A 15,181-nucleotide genomic window follows, 5' to 3' on the forward strand; every position below is an offset into this window, starting at 1 on the left:
AAATTGGAGATCTGCCCTGTGGCTCAGCTTCCTTTCAGGCGCTCAGCACTTTCATTTGGTGTCCTGGTTCCCCACAGTTGTGGCTGATTGGCTCCATTATGGCTAGGATTTGCTCTGCATCTGGTTTGTGCTGCTTGGGCTGGTAAGGATAGGATTTACGCGACTGAGCATTTCCACTCCAGCTAAAATGAAAAGAACCTCCTGGAACGTCGAAATCTAAACATGGGAGCGGATACAGCACTTTGACTGACAGCTGGTCTTCTGTGTGTCGGGATGGTTTTTTATTCAGTTAAGTACACACGTGAACCAAGGAACCTACCGTCATTACAGGTAGACCTCAGAGTGTCATCAAGTGCCTTAACCGTGGGACTAAATTTATCTAAACTTCCCGGCTTTCCTTTGGTAGCTGTTCTGCCCCTGAGAGGTGGACATTTGGCCAAGCGAGGAGATGACTCTTTCTAACTTAAAAATAGACAACGGGCAGCAAACTTTGTCAAAATGAGCACTGCCTGCTTTACCTGGCTGGCGACGATTGGCTCTCGCAGCCTCGGGTTGGCAAGAGCAGGGCAGCTGGAGCGCGGCCAGCAAAAGAAATCAGGTGTCTCAGCTTGATGCCAGTGGGTCGAAATTTATGCTAATAATTCTTGGCAATGCCAGTCTAGCTTGAGGAACTAACCTTGGATTTCGGCATCCGGGCCTGTTCAGCTTCAGACTGCATTTTGTAAGCAGGTGTTGCAACCCTCTAAGGGAAGAACGAAAGAGATGTTCGTCTCACGCAAAGAGATTTGTAAAACCCACTAGGCTTTGCTTGGGGGTCCAAGGGGGAAGAACGATAAAACAAAACTTTGTCTTGCTAGTTCAGACTTTTATTGGCCAGCCTGACGCTTTCCAGCCCGAGACTGGGGATCGGTGCTCCAGCCTGTATCTTGCTTGACGGTTCATCTAATCCCTTTTAAAAGCCCAACTCCTCTGCAGGCAGGTCAACCACACGCTCTGTCTCCAAATTACGCCTGCTGAGCTCTTCCTGTTGCTGAGTGCCAGCCAATTAATCTCCTTTGGTGACTCCAGCACTCAAATTTCAGGATTGGCTAACTGGGTCGTGCCTCCCACCTTCCCCCCTCAAGCTCTTTCTTTCAGCTCTCCCCTCTTAGCTCGAGTTTTACGACTTTTTCAACTTTCTTGCCCCTTCTGATCTTCATGGACGTTTTAGATTTGTGCCCTCCGTCCCGTGGCCTTTGTTGGGTTATGATCAAAAGTGGAGCTCCAGCCACCCACCTTCAAGCGACCGTGAGGAGACAGTCCCGAATGAGGGTGAGAGAGGACTGCACCATCGGCATTCCTGCACCAGACAAGGGGGCTGGACTAGATGATCTCCAACGCCCTTTCCTACCCTCACATTCTGTGGCCTTGGACTGTCGAAGGTTTGAATCAGTTCTGTGGAGGAAGCCCAACTGGGCAAGGGGTGTGGCGTGCGACGCTTTTTAACACAAAAGGTAGCCTTGCAGGTTCCAACGTCCTGTCGCTTTATCAAATAAAGGCTTGTTAAGGTACTGAAGGTGGAACCAAGTTAGCTTCATACAAGGGTTTGGAGGGAAACTACTGCTTATTTTGCAGTCTTTTTTCTCTGAAGATGAAAGTGCTGGAGATTTCAGAGATTAAAACGGAAGTGTGAACACACGAAGGAGACCTAGAGCCCTGGGCTCCAGACGTCCAGGCTTCAAACTGCACAGACGGACACCTTTTGTGAGAGAGTCCCTTCCCCTCCTTTGTCTCCTAACACCTGCGCTTAAGGTTAGGGCTGAAGGTGTGCCCGCTGAGGGCTTTTGATGGCTGGTGGCTCTTAGCTGTTACCAGGCAATCCGCCGTTTGAACGGAAGTGGAGGAGAAGAAATTTGGGTGGGGGAGAAACAGTTTGGCATTGAAAAGCATTCCTCTTTTCTTTTCTTTCCTTTTTTTTAAAGAGGGTCAAGAACAGCAGTGGGCAGCAAGGATAGAACTATATTATTCAGGTCATTTCTGAAGCACGCTGCTGGGAGTAGCGCTGAGCCGTTCCAGGAATGGCTGGATTGGTTATTAAATTCCAAACAAACCGGTATTCCACGATTTCGGAATCAAAGGACTTGGCGTGTGCCAAAGAAACAGGACATGAGTTTGTATTACCCTTTTTTTTTTTTTGGCTTAGCTCTAACCCCAATACACAAGTGATTGGATTGTTTGCTTTTTTAATCCCGCAGCATCTCAAGGAATGTCTTGGGTACAGGATTGTTAAAATATAAAACCCCGGGTTTTATTTTCCTGTGCCTTCCCCTGAGAAAATTGTGGGAACAGTAATTGCTTAAAACTTTTCCTTCCTGGACTTTTAAGTAAAAATGCGCAATTCCCAGGTTACAAAACAGTTGACGTGGGGCCAGCCTAGGAATGTGGAGATGTTTAAAGTCCTGGGTCAAGGCTGGGCCACAGCAAGGTGACGGCTACGCTTTGGCTCAGTCCATGTGCGACGCCTTGTGGCAGAACAGGGCGTGTCCGCCTCAGGAGGAAACCGCACACAGAAGCGTGCAAGAAAGAAGCAGCATCTGAAGGAAAAAGCAATTCCAAACGCTTCCTTGTTAGCATGATAGCTTTCTATCTGCAGAGAGTGTTTTTGAAAAAGACACTATGATTCTCAGTATGATGGGTTAATTTATAAGCCTTCATTAGGAGTGCAAGACCAGGTGCCAGGCCGTGGAAGGAACGGAAAGCTCAGTGTGGTTAAAGGCTTCTCTTGCATCAGTTTAAATGGCTGGAGTTAGAGGAAAAGTCAACGTTTGGTGTGCCACGATGCACCTGAAGCCGGGGAGATTGTTATATCCAGATATCAGAGGTGGTGTCCCCACCCGGATACCGGATCTCGTGGGCAAGAGCAGGACCATCTGGCTCTTTCCCAAAATCCACTAAGAACTTTTCATTCACTTTTAAGCCGCCTTTCTCGGCGTCCACGTCGATTTGTAACATGACGGAGCCTTCCCTAAAAAAAGGGGATAAAACAGAGTTTTACCAGGTGTTTTTGTGACACAGTTATCAACCTTGAAGATCGACAGACACTCTCTCCTGTAAAAGTCTACGCTACAGATATACAAATGTACCTCCCCAGGCTGATGGGAGAAATGCCTTTTACGTTTATTTAAAGTTTAACTTTAATTTCATGTTACGGTGAATTGGGGACTAATTGTTCTAGCAACCTTTGAAAGTTACAACAGGTAACTTTCAGATTCCTTTCTGCCTGCAGATCTTCTGAGGAAATTGTCTCAAGGCCCAGTTTTGTTTTCGTTTTTAGTAAGCAAAGGATTTTGAAAAGAAAAGGTCCAAGAGAAGGAACGGCCATCTTACTTGACCATGTCTGGGTAGAACTGCTTATCCCATCCGCTGTAGAGGGAGGTGCTGACGTACAGCCTTTTTCCATCCAGGCTCAGCTGGATCATCTGTGGCGCGCCTTGAACCCTCTTGCCCTGCAAAGGACGAGGAAACTGGCATGACCTCGCTTGGGATGACTTGCGCAAGAGGCAGTGCTTTTTCTGAACCCCAAAGGAGAGCAAACTGCTTGGCCCTCTCTCATTCACCCTGATGAGCAAGAGGCAGAGCAGAGAGACCCTGTCTTCACGCTGGGCACCGTTAACTCACTGCCACAAGATGTGTGGTGCTCACCTGCCAGGAGAATAAAAGGAATTGGATTCTGTCATGGAATGGGGGGGGGGGGTGTTTCCAGCAACAAATACTTGGGAAGAGGTAGCAAACAGGATTTTAGGATCTCCTTACAGGGGCCGCAAGTTAAAGCTTTCCAGTTAGCTATTCTGGGAAGCAAAGCTGACTTTGATCTCTTCCAGCAGAGACCTTTTAAATGAATGGGGGAAGAATGATTCTGTACGCTTGGTCTTAGTGATCTCCTTGGGACTGACTTCTGACTACAGTATTTTCCTTCTCTCCTACAATCCTTGAATTCAGGATCCACCCGCTCATAGGCAGGAGAAACGTTTAAAGTCTTCGCTCATTGATCAAGGAGGTGTGGAGTTAGATACTCAGTGGAGCTCGGTTTTCAGCCCGGTCCCAGAAAGCTTGCATAAGGAAGCCCCGCTGTGGCTAAGTTCGGCGGCTGTTTATAACAGAACTGGCTGTGCAAACAGGTGCGTAAAGGGAGCGTGAGCTAAATAAGAGGGTTTGGCTGCGAAATTTGCTGCGGAACGTGATGTCCCTGCAGAATTGCGAAAATGAAGTAGATGGAGAAAAAGATGTTCTTTGGAAGAAAGTTAAGACAGTGACTGAACAAATGAAAACTGACTAAAAATAATCAGGGCAGGGGGGCGGGGGAGCCTCATGAGCCACCTTGATGACGAAGGGATCCGGCTGGCAGTCCAGCTCCGGGTCTTCAATCACTCTGACGGGCCCCCCTTTGACAATGCTGCCTCCAAGAAACACCTGCAAGGGCGAAGAGGCTGCTGGGTGAGGGTGTCCCTCGTTACCTGCAGAGTCAGCAGCTCCCGCCAGCGGTGCCCCCGCCCCGGCGTTTACCTGTCCCACCAGCTTGGGCTTCCGACGGTTGGAAATGTCATACTGGCGGATGTCTCCGTGGGCCCAGTTACTGAAATACAGGAAGCGGTCATCGAGGGAGATCAGGATATCGGTGATGAGGCCTATAGGAGAGCGTTGGATTAAAAGGAAGCAGGAAGCTGTGGGAGGAATGAATTTCCTCCACCAGTTCCCAGTAGGGCCCGCAGCAGATCTGCAAGAATAGGACAGTGACTTCCCCCCCCCCACGTGATGCATATGGGATCTTGCTAAGTTCGTGGCGTTCCCCAAATCTCGTCATGAGCGATTAAAGGAGTGAATGAAAGAACGAGAACCCCTCTTGGCTCAGAGATGAGATGCTGGAAGTTGGTATTTAGCTGGAGGAGGAGTTTGGATCTTTGGAGCAGTTCGGAAACAAGCCAGTGGTGTTCTAAAGGGGGGCGGGGCGATGCGAGAGGGATAGATTACGAAAACGATCAATATAAAGCTTGTTGGACTAGCCTGGCATTTCTGGCAGAAGCCATCCTTCGACCTTCTTATTGGGAATTTGGATCACCTTCTCCGCTGCCCAGGTTCCTTCCTGAAGAACAAAAGCAGCCAGAAAGGGAGGAGTTACGCTTGGAGCAGGGGTTTACGCGGGTGTGGTATAGTCCAACACATAGTTGTGGTATAGTCCAACCCATAGCAGCCACCAACCTTTCACTTAAGCCTTCAGGTCAGCTTAGCAGTTCTGTTTTAGAGTGTGTGTGAGAGCCACTTGTGAAAGGGCAGGTCAGAGATACTCCATTGTTTACTCATTATATTTGTTAACCATCCCGATCTTACAACTCTGGGCAGCGTACCCCAGAGTAAAAACCAAGCAAAGGGGGATATTTATCTGATTGTTTTTTCGTTACTTATGAATCGATGTCCGCAGACTCAAGGAGGACTGGAAGGGGTGAACGTGTGGCCGAGGAAATAATTTTTTGCCCCAGAGTTTCCTCACTTGCAGCTGCCCTGCTCAGCCAGGACTTCCCAGATCGCAAGTGTTTGGGAGGTCGATTTAATGCAGAGAAAAAAGGTTGTCCTCTAGCTGGGTGTATTTGCCTCCATGTGCGCCAAGGCGATGCAGGAGCTGAGCAAACAACGCTGATGAAGGGAGGGACAGAACAGTAGTCAGGCGGCAGGTGGGCAGTGAAGGTCCGTGCCAGCTCAGAATATCAGGCATCGGGCACATGGTGGCTGGGATGCCCTAGTGAGAACAGGAGAGGCGGAAATGGCTTGCAGAGCTTGCGATCTCAGCGGGAACCCTTCCTGCAGCAGATGCCCTTCAGGTGCAGAAGATGGCCTCAGGGCACAGAGAAGGGGGAGATGGGCGGTAGCAAAATTTGATTGATTGATAGATAAGAAAGAAAGAAAGGTCCGTCTCCTTGGAGGCCCAAGGAGCAACTTCTCCTGTTTCTGCAAATCAGGGCTTGGCAACCTGTGACTCAGAAACTCCTCCTCCTGACTGTTCAACTGAATTTAGGTGGCCCAGTTGCTGCACCAGGTTGACCTTGGCTGACCTCGGTAGGGTCAGACCCGTTGAGTGCCTCGATGAGGTACCATCCAGAAATCCTAACGCTAGGGGCTAAATGGACAGGTTAAAAACAATATCCCAGAAGAAGGCACGGGGCTCCTTCATTGCTGCCAAGAAGTGACGCGGACGTCTCCAGGAAGTCAAGCTTGACTCAAAGGAGACGTTACCTAGGTAGCGTTTTGAGGTCGCCTTAGTGCATTCCAAAGTGCCAAAAATGGCTCTCCAGAAACGTGGAAATTGAAAAGGCCCGCCTTGCCCGCTTAGCAGCATCTCCCCTGTCGTTCTCAGGACCCTAAAAATTCCAGTGAGTGGGGCCCAAGCTGTTTTCCCCAAGGCCCTGGGGCGCTGCACGTGTGCTTGTGCTCAGCTGTAGTTCTTCCCTCCATTCTGCTTTAATTATGCCTATTCTGTTTCGTTTTTTACCTTCGTCTTGTAGAAACGGTGGACGGCACTGCTGAGGGCGCAGCCAATGTACCCCTCAGCCGCATCCGGGTTGTGGAGAAATCGGATCTCCAGCGGAATGGAGTTCTTCTCCACGTCGATGGTCTGGATGAACTCGTGAGTGGTCCAGTCCCACACATTGATGTTTCCCCCGTAGCAGCCTTGGAGGTTGGTGTGAGAGAGGAGAGGGTTGTTTTGAAAAAGGAGGGACAGCACCGTTTGGTTACCAGTAAGCGTTCTTTCTCCACTCACTCCCGGTAGATAATACGTGTTTTATCCACGTTCAGAAACTTGCCTATCTGTGTAATTTCACAAGCGCACACACACGCACAAAATGTTGCTGAGTTTCCTCTGGATCCTGTACAGATGTGAATTGGACATCACAACCAAACAGCTAATCACTTAGCCCAGCTCCCTGAGGAATGGACTTCTCCCTTGGGTAGCTCCCAGCTGCCTTGTGGCCAGTCCCTGCTTGCAAGGCCCTGTCCAGGCTCCTCCTCTAAGTATTTCCAAAGTATTGCCTCTCAGTGGGAAGAGAGTCTGCCCTGCCACAATCTTCTTTTCCAGCTGCGGCCTCAGACCTTGCTTCCTGCCTAGCTTTGCCTCTTTCTTCTCCGTTCCTTGTTCTGGAACCGAACGCCACATTCTGGATCACAGAAGGCGCTTCCAACTCACTGTCCGGACAGCCAGGCCCTCCCTGGCCCAGCAGCCCAGTTGGCTTCTGGCTCTGAGGATACCTGGTCCCTCTGGAACTGCTGGAGGAGGCCGCTCGGAAGCAGTGGCGCCAAGGAGCCGTTCTCTTACCTTTTGCCAAATCTGCTGGGTTAAACCCATATGCGAAGCACTTGGGCGCTCCCCATTCGGTGCTCATCAAGACATTGTGCCTTGGCTGGTACCAGAAATCATAGCCAAATGGTGGGACCTTGGAGCCCTTTTCCCAGTTGCCCTTCACCTCAAAGGTCTTTCCATCCAGCAGCACAAACCCCCCTGAAAGTTAAAAGATTATCTTTATGCGATTTCCAGTGGTTTAGGAGAAGGTGAAGGCATGCGGCGTCCGATGTTGCATTAAAGGATCAGAAATTCTTCCTGTATTCTTTGAATAGCGGGTGCATGGCACTGTTCCTCCCAGAGCCATTTGGAGACTGCACAACGTTGAGGCAAGATGTAAAGACAGCTCCATCTGATCTCTCCCACCCAAATATTCTGCAGCAGGGACGCTGCTCCCTGGCTTTGTTTGTTATACAGGCAGTTGCTTATAATGGAATCGTCTTTCTCCACTGCACAAAATTCAGCTTCATCGCTAATCTGGCTAAGATCACCTCCCGCAGATACTTGCTCGGGCAGCCCCTTCCAAAAGACGTACCTTTTCCATTGCCGGAAGGGTCTGCCATCGTGCTAATCATGATTTCACCAGAGCCCAGGCAATGTGTGGTGTGAGGATTTGCCAAGTTGCACTTCCAGTACATATCAACGGGCTCGATAACCTATAATACAAGGAACAGCCCGTTTATGCAGAAGAGATGAGGCACAGATGGACCATAAATGGAGAAACCCGGCCCCTCACCTTCCAAGCTTTGGACAGTGGGTGGCAGTGTGGGAAAAGGGACACATCGGTACCGAATGAGAAGGAAGCTTGCAAAGGGGAGAGAAGCGAGCTGGTTCTGCAAGCCGGGAGGACCCCCCTTTTTGATGGCCGTGGGCTCCAGAATGCCCCTCAGCGCCAGCGAGCCTCATACCTTATGGATCCTGGGGGCTCGCAGGCTGGTGCCTGTATCGATCACGTAAATCCGGGACGAGATCAGGCTGGGAAGAATGAGACGGTTGCGCTGCTTTGTCGTGTCTCCGAAGCAGCTGCTGCAGGCGTTCCAGCCGGAGTGGTGGAGCTCGTCATTAACGTTGGGCATCGGCAAGCGGTGGATGACCTGCCGGGCAGCAGAGCCTGTTCAGGACCTTGAGGACAAGTCCCCTAAGGGCTCGCTGCCCTTCCCCTGCCGGGAAGACTTTATGGAGCCCCCAGCTGGCTCTTGGTCTCCCTTACCGTTCTGAATTGGGATTAGCAGAAACTCTCGCCTTTTCAACTGCTCCCTAACTTAGAACATCAGCTTAGAATTCAGAACTCCCCTTAGCCCGAGAATCAAGATTTGAATTGCGTCAGCTACCCCCAGAAGCAAATAAGTGATTTCACAATATAATTTACTGGAGTGTTAAAACTGGGATCAGTTGCCAGGGTGGGGCAGATGAATGTCTTGTGAACACTTTTCTTTCGCAGCACCGCCTTACTCGGCCCTAAAGCATGCAGGAACACAAGCTGATTTCTGATTTCTAAATTGTTTGAACGGAGTTGGTCTTTTTTGCCATAATTACTGGTCAACTTTTTTGGAATGTAGGGTGTCCGGTTATCTCCCCCATAAAGATAGGTTAGGAATTATGAAACAGTCTGCACCTTTTGCCAATCTGGAATACCAGATTTCAGATATTGGAAGTTCACTGAAATAACAATGAAAAGTGTCATCTACAGGGAAAGTCCATGGAGTAAGATTTGAGCAGCTGCTCAAGATCAACTGGTGGGCCAGCTGTCCTTGGTAATTCCTTAGAGATTGTGACCACCAGGTTGATCCAGAGACCTTGGAAGACAAAGATGGCATTTGATCTGAAAGGAGATGCTCCCCAACTGGAAATTTGGGTTCAGGTTTCCCAACAGGCTGCGGAAACAGAAGCAAATCATTTATTCTCAGCTTCTATAGAAGGAACCATGCTAGTCTGGAGATACTTTTACTGCGCTGGGCAAAATAATTTCTTCCTGATAATGTTTTGTGGAATTGAATTGTGAGAATCCTGTTTTCTACGGCCTGCTTGAAAGAGAGTCATGTAGAGGCCCAAAGTGGGCTTAGATTGGTTCCAAGATTCCCTTAAACAAATATTTCTGCTTAAAAGAAGAGAGAAAAGACACATTTGAAGCAAACAGGAGAGTAGGAGCTCATCTCATCAAAAAGTATGCCATTAAGCATTAAAAAATGAAGAATTATATCCGTGCTGTACGGACAGATCAAGTCATACCGTATTTCCTCCCTTCCTCCCTTCTCTCTCGTGATCAGATCACTTTGTTCAAAGGAAATGGTCCCTTTTGACATTATTAGGATATAGAGTTACTATTAATATAAACCAGCTCTGAACTCGAGATCTGAGCACAAATACTGAATTAAACATACCTGGCAGTAAGTTGGGGATCTGGGATCCACATCCACAGTGGCCAAATAATCTGGTTTTTTTATCCCGGTGTTTCGGTAGATGCAAGGCAGGTAGACGATCTCTTCCCGTGGCCCTTTTGGAGAAGTAAACGTGAGTAACTTATTGAAGGGAAAAGAGAATGTGCATCCTCTCTTGCAAAGGAGAAAATAAGAAGTTGTGCTTGCCAATTTATTATTAATGCCTCTAAGCGTGATTGCCAAAAGAGAGATTGTGATGGCTACTTAGTTCTCAGTGAATCATTTTGGTTTTGCTTATGAGTAAAATCTTTGGCCACCCTTCCTCTCTAACTTGATTAAAACGTAGTTGGGGCAGGTTTTGCGCTAGGTAGGCAAGCATTTGGGGTACATGAGGATTAATCAAAGAGTGGTTTCAGTTTTAGGCTCCCGAAGCGCCCCCTCACCTTTCATTGCATCCAGTGGGGTTTTGTATCCGGGGCCGCAATCTCCACATTTTGCTGCAATTCAAAACAGACAAGAAGGTTAAAAATACAGAGGGCAGTGATGAAACCAAATCGGCTCAGCTTATGTCCTTGAAATACTGAATATCACTTTGGTCGTAGGGTTTCCAGTAAGTTACTCAGTGGCTTCAGATAGGGGAATTCTACCTGAATTCTAGGACTGAATTCAGCTTCCTGCGAGTCTTAGATTTTAAAGTAAAAAGTTGCTAGCACTCATGACTTCAAGGATATCCTTCCCAGTTTCGGCTGAAACCTCAGAGGGATGAACAGGCAAGCCAAGAGTGGCACACTGCTACATGTCTAAAAGAAGCAATTATTTAAATAAAGCAATTAAGCCACTTTTAAGCATGCACTCTTTTTTTTAAAGCTTACATCGCTCGTACTAACTTCCCTTGGTTTGATGCAGAATGAAATTTGTTTTCTTCAGGCCTTCGTGACTCAGTTTGACTTTTTGCATTTAAGAGGACTGAAATATTCATTAGGAGTCAAACACTTCTGTTTTCTCTGGGCCAGCCCCAGTGGCAGGCTGCAGTACTGATAAGCTCAAAATCCCCAGTGATAAGTAGGCTAAAATGCAATTATTTAAGTGTTATCTTTATTTCCTGCCCAACCCTTACCCCAACGAAGTCATATTTATCAGGGCTCACACCAGTTCAGTTAGTGCGGCGCTGCGACATTTGCACGGAGAGAGGCAAATGTATAAGCCACATGGAGACATGCGGTGACTAGAGCTGGAGTCTGTGAGTGTAGATGTGAAATGCTGCTGGTGCTGGAAATCCACTCCATTCCTGCAATTATGGTACATGACTTGAAGTCAGTCTTCCCAGTGAAACCTCCAGGTTCAGGAACAGTCTACTAGTCATTGCAGAGCAGGAGAAGCTTTTGGGCTCTTCTGATACTCACTGGCATTGGCTCCTATGGGCTTCCCGGAGGCTTTGGGGAAAGATGCAGTCCACTTCAGGACAGCCCTCCTAAAGTCCTCTGTGTGGCTGGGTTGGGGTGACGTGGGTCAGTTGGGCCCCTGACTCACCGCTGAGACACCTTGTGCCTTTCCCATGTTTAACGCTAGCCGTGTGTCAACAGATAGAGGGGAAACAGCACGGAGGAGCAATTTCAGTGGGAGCTTTTGAGCAGATGCACTTGGCTTCCCAAAAGAAAGATTCTGGCATCGCTTTTGTGGAGTCAGAATTTTGGCACCAGCTGCTTTCAGTTTTTGGAGGATAGTCATGCACTATTGGGCCCTCCCTCGTCATAAATTTTATTGTCAGGCATTAGAACGAGAAGAATTCTCTAAGCCTCCTTGAGCAACTGCCCAGTTGCTGCCGTTGTCACGCAAGGGGTGGGACTGGCCCCAAAGAGCATTTGGTGGGTAATTGCAAAACAATTGAGGATGTTCTTTCCTCAACGCGATGCCTTCTGGATGTTTCAGGCTTAACTCCCCAAATTCCCAACAAGCCTCTACTTCTTGCAATGACCCTGTGAAGCAGGTCACTTTTGACCCAATGGAGAAACTGCCTGTTGTCCCAGTCTTGAGGCTGGACATTTAGTCCCAAATTTTGCCACACCTCTTTACCTCACCCGTTCCTTCATCTTGCATTGTCTGCTTTATTTCTGCACACCGAGAGGTCAAGGGTAGGCCCTCACCTCTTGCAAAACCCAGCAGGCAGCTTTTGAGTTACTGTTAGGTCTTTTGCACACTTGTTTTGTTGCGTCTGTTGCAACAGAGCAACCCAGCTGTCATTTGCCATACCAGCCTGTTTGATTTAATAGGTAACACATTAAGCCAGAGACAAAGAGGAAATTATGAGCATCAAGTTGAGGATGGATCAAGAAGTCACAATCAGAGATATCGTTATGACAGCATTATCACCATCATGCTAAGATAGCATGTGATTTATTGGGTTTGGCTTAGTACGTGCAAACCCAGTCCAATCAGGTTTATTGTACAACCTATGATTAAAACAAACCATGGCTTTATGCATTGTTTAAACCGAGCCATCATGCTTCTAGAGTAACCAGAAGACAGTTGGCATCCGAATTTACTGCTGACTCTGCATCCTGTGTCTCTCTCTCTCTCGTTTGATCTGTCATTGCTGTTAAGTTATGGTTTTAAATTGGATGGCTTGTCTGTAAGAGAGTTCCTAATCAAAGCTTATGCAAGATAAGTAGATGTTGGGGATCATGTTCTCTGGAAACTGGGTTACAACAGGACTCCCGAGTCTATCTTGCAGTAAAACCAGCCATATTAATTGGCTTATTTGATTGGGTGGATACTGGAGCTGGAAAAATGCCATCTTAAAATCTTCAGGTGTGACTGTCCAAGAGAAGAAAATGAATATAGTTGTGTGTTAGGGTTTGGCTGTAGAGAATGGATTTTGTTGTGTGGGTTGAGTGGAAGCTGAAAGGATCAAAGGAACTGTTACTGTCTGATATATGATTATATATCCATTATGTGGTTTGATAATCTACTGGCTGCCACTCCTCTTTACTTACATCTTGGTCAAATGGATTCCAGTCCATACATTAAATTGGTTCATCTTACGGGTGCCTGGTTGGTTTTGCTGCAGTAGGCTCATACGTTTAGTTCTTTGGAAACCCAAATTCTATCCATCTTGGATAGATTGGGAACACCAGGAATATACTGTAAAGTCAACTTCTCTCCAACTTCTCCCTGTTCATTAACAAATACTTTCTTGCTGCTTAACGCCATGCCAAGGCTAGTTTGCCAACCTGCTCAGTTATTAGATTATTTGGTTTATACACCAACTTTTTACTAAGCAAGTTCTCAAGCCAGCTAACAAAATTAAAAGGAAACCAAGGTTCAGAATGTTAGAAGAATAAATTAAAACTAACGTAAGGAAATGGCAAGCCACTTCTGAAAATGTTGCCAAGAAAACTGCAGGGATTTGTTCAAGTAGTTGCCCAATGTCAAGACTGACTTGAAAGTGCACATTTAATTCGAATTGTTCAGCAACATCTGGAGGGACAGGTATGGATTACACCAGGGATGGTTTTCAATTCTTTGAATATTCCTTTTCTCCTCATAATAACCCTGTGAGGTTGCTCAGGCTGATAGTGACTGACAGACCTAAGATCGCCTAGTTAACTGCGTGGCTGAGTAGAGATGACACAGCGTTCGCTCACTCCCTCTCTAGATTGGTAGTTTAAATAAGTCCTTTTTTTTTTCACCTTTATACTCTCTACAACTTTCCGCTTGAATACACATTTCTCTTTACTAAAGGCTTATATAAACAGCATAATCTTATGCATATTTATTCAAGAGCCAATCTCACTGGGTGTTTCCATGTAAGACCTTTTTTGGCACAGTTGCCGTTCCTCATTCACGAGGGTGGGGGACTGGGAGGAGCACCTAATGTTCTCTTCCATTTCTAATCCTCTTGTGGTTGCTTTTTTCTTTCACTTCATTTCCTAGTACAAAAAGCAGTCTATTAAGAGGGAAGGACACAACTGCATTTGCATACAATATTTTTAGTATTCAGAGCTGTTTGTTAGACCTGTTCTCATACCCTGCAGAGGTGCTTGACCCCAGCTAAGAGGGATAAAATCCAATGGAGGCACGTTGTGCACATTTCCCCACTACTGACAGTGTTTTCCTAGCATCACCCAGCCACCGCTGAAGACCTGTCCTTATGAGGATACTTTTGGTGCAAGAGTAGTTGGGGGATACTAGAGCACGCAAGAAATCAGAAGTAAAGGAATTAAGTTTCAAATAAAAAAAAGACATGCCAAAATGCGGATAAAGCAGTTTAAGATGTAATCTTAGCTGCCATGTGCTAAGCAGAAATGCCTATAGAAGAGAATGGGGGCCTCCTTCCAAGCATAAATGACTCCAACCGCTCAGAGTCCCTCTTTGCGGGGAGATGGGCAGTAGTACAAATTTGAGAAATAAACAAACGCAGAGGGTCAGGCAGTGCAAAAACCTGATCCTGAGTATAAAAGCCGAGGTATTTCCTTCCATGTTGTAAAGAGGAGACTCCTAAATACACATCTTTGGAAGTAAATGCGCATGGGATATTGGTGTACTGCTGCCATAAGAAAGGATTTTCTAAGCAATTGGGATTTTTAGGGATTTTGCTTGGAACAAAACCCTCTAAGAAAGAAATGCTGTGAAAAGAACAGAAGTTCTGAAATCTCTTTTTCACCATGTATCTCAGAAGCCCTCCAGGCTCAGTGAGGCGTTACTGTACAAAGCTGATAACCAGTCTCCTGTCAAGCCAGTTACACCTAAAACTGCATTCCTGGCTTTCCCCAACCTGCAGAAGTGTTGCCTACGATCACCATCACCACCACCACCACCACCACCACCACCTGCTCCTGAGCTCCAAGGCTGAACTACACGGAATACCCTAGACGAAGCGTGGCTGTTTCTGCAGGCTGAGTAAAAGCAAGTGGTCGCTTTCTCATTTTTGGCTTACCCATGGTGGTAGACTTGGTTTATTCCTGCTCTCTTCCCTCCAAGGAATTCTGACAAATGAGGATCGTCCAGACCAAAGGCAGGAGTTTTCTGGAGGAACAAATATCACTGTATTTCAGTGGGTGGAGAAGAGGCGTGTTGCGACGATTGGAAACTGTTGAGCAATTCCAGATGGGGAGGGCTCCAATTTCAGTACAAGATCCGATGGTTTTCCCTATTCCATAAGCTTGTTCTTGCCTCTTCCTTGAACGATCTGGTTCCTTGCCCCGTAATTAGCTGGCTGCCTCATCTTTTAGCTCCCCCAGGCAGAAAATCCTCCTCTGCCTTGGGCCGGAGGGGCAAAGGAAGGAAAACCCTTCGCCGGAGGTGGCGTCTCAGAATGAATGTCAGTGCCCGGCGCAGGCTTGGCTCGAGTAGAGCTTTGAAGCTGGCAAGCAGCGGAGATCTGGCAATTCATTTGCTTTCCTGTCAAGCCACCGCCGCTGGACTTGGGAGACGTTTT

The 15,181-nt window shown here is 47.3% G+C and overlaps 1 protein-coding gene across 1 annotated transcript; it reads right to left on the bottom strand.

Moving 5' to 3' along the window:
• Positions 1–2,285: 2,285 nt before the first annotated feature.
• On the bottom strand, positions 2,286–14,859 carry LOC134506643 (methanethiol oxidase-like). The gene is made up of 12 exons (XM_063316899.1): positions 14,681–14,859; positions 10,188–10,241; positions 9,748–9,860; positions 8,275–8,460; positions 7,902–8,022; positions 7,343–7,525; positions 6,521–6,699; positions 5,041–5,119; positions 4,543–4,664; positions 4,357–4,449; positions 3,367–3,485; positions 2,286–3,004 (listed from the first exon to the last, which is right to left on the bottom strand). The coding sequence occupies exons 1-12, from the start codon at positions 14,682–14,684 to the stop codon at positions 2,842–2,844; spliced, it is 1,416 nt and encodes a 471-aa protein (XP_063172969.1). The 5' UTR covers positions 14,685–14,859; the 3' UTR covers positions 2,286–2,841.
• Between the last annotated feature and the right edge of the window lie 322 nt (positions 14,860–15,181).

The sequence above is a fragment of the Candoia aspera genome, chromosome 17 (genome assembly GCF_035149785.1).
Source record: "Candoia aspera isolate rCanAsp1 chromosome 17, rCanAsp1.hap2, whole genome shotgun sequence".
Classification (NCBI taxonomy): domain Eukaryota; kingdom Metazoa; phylum Chordata; class Lepidosauria; order Squamata; family Boidae; genus Candoia; species Candoia aspera.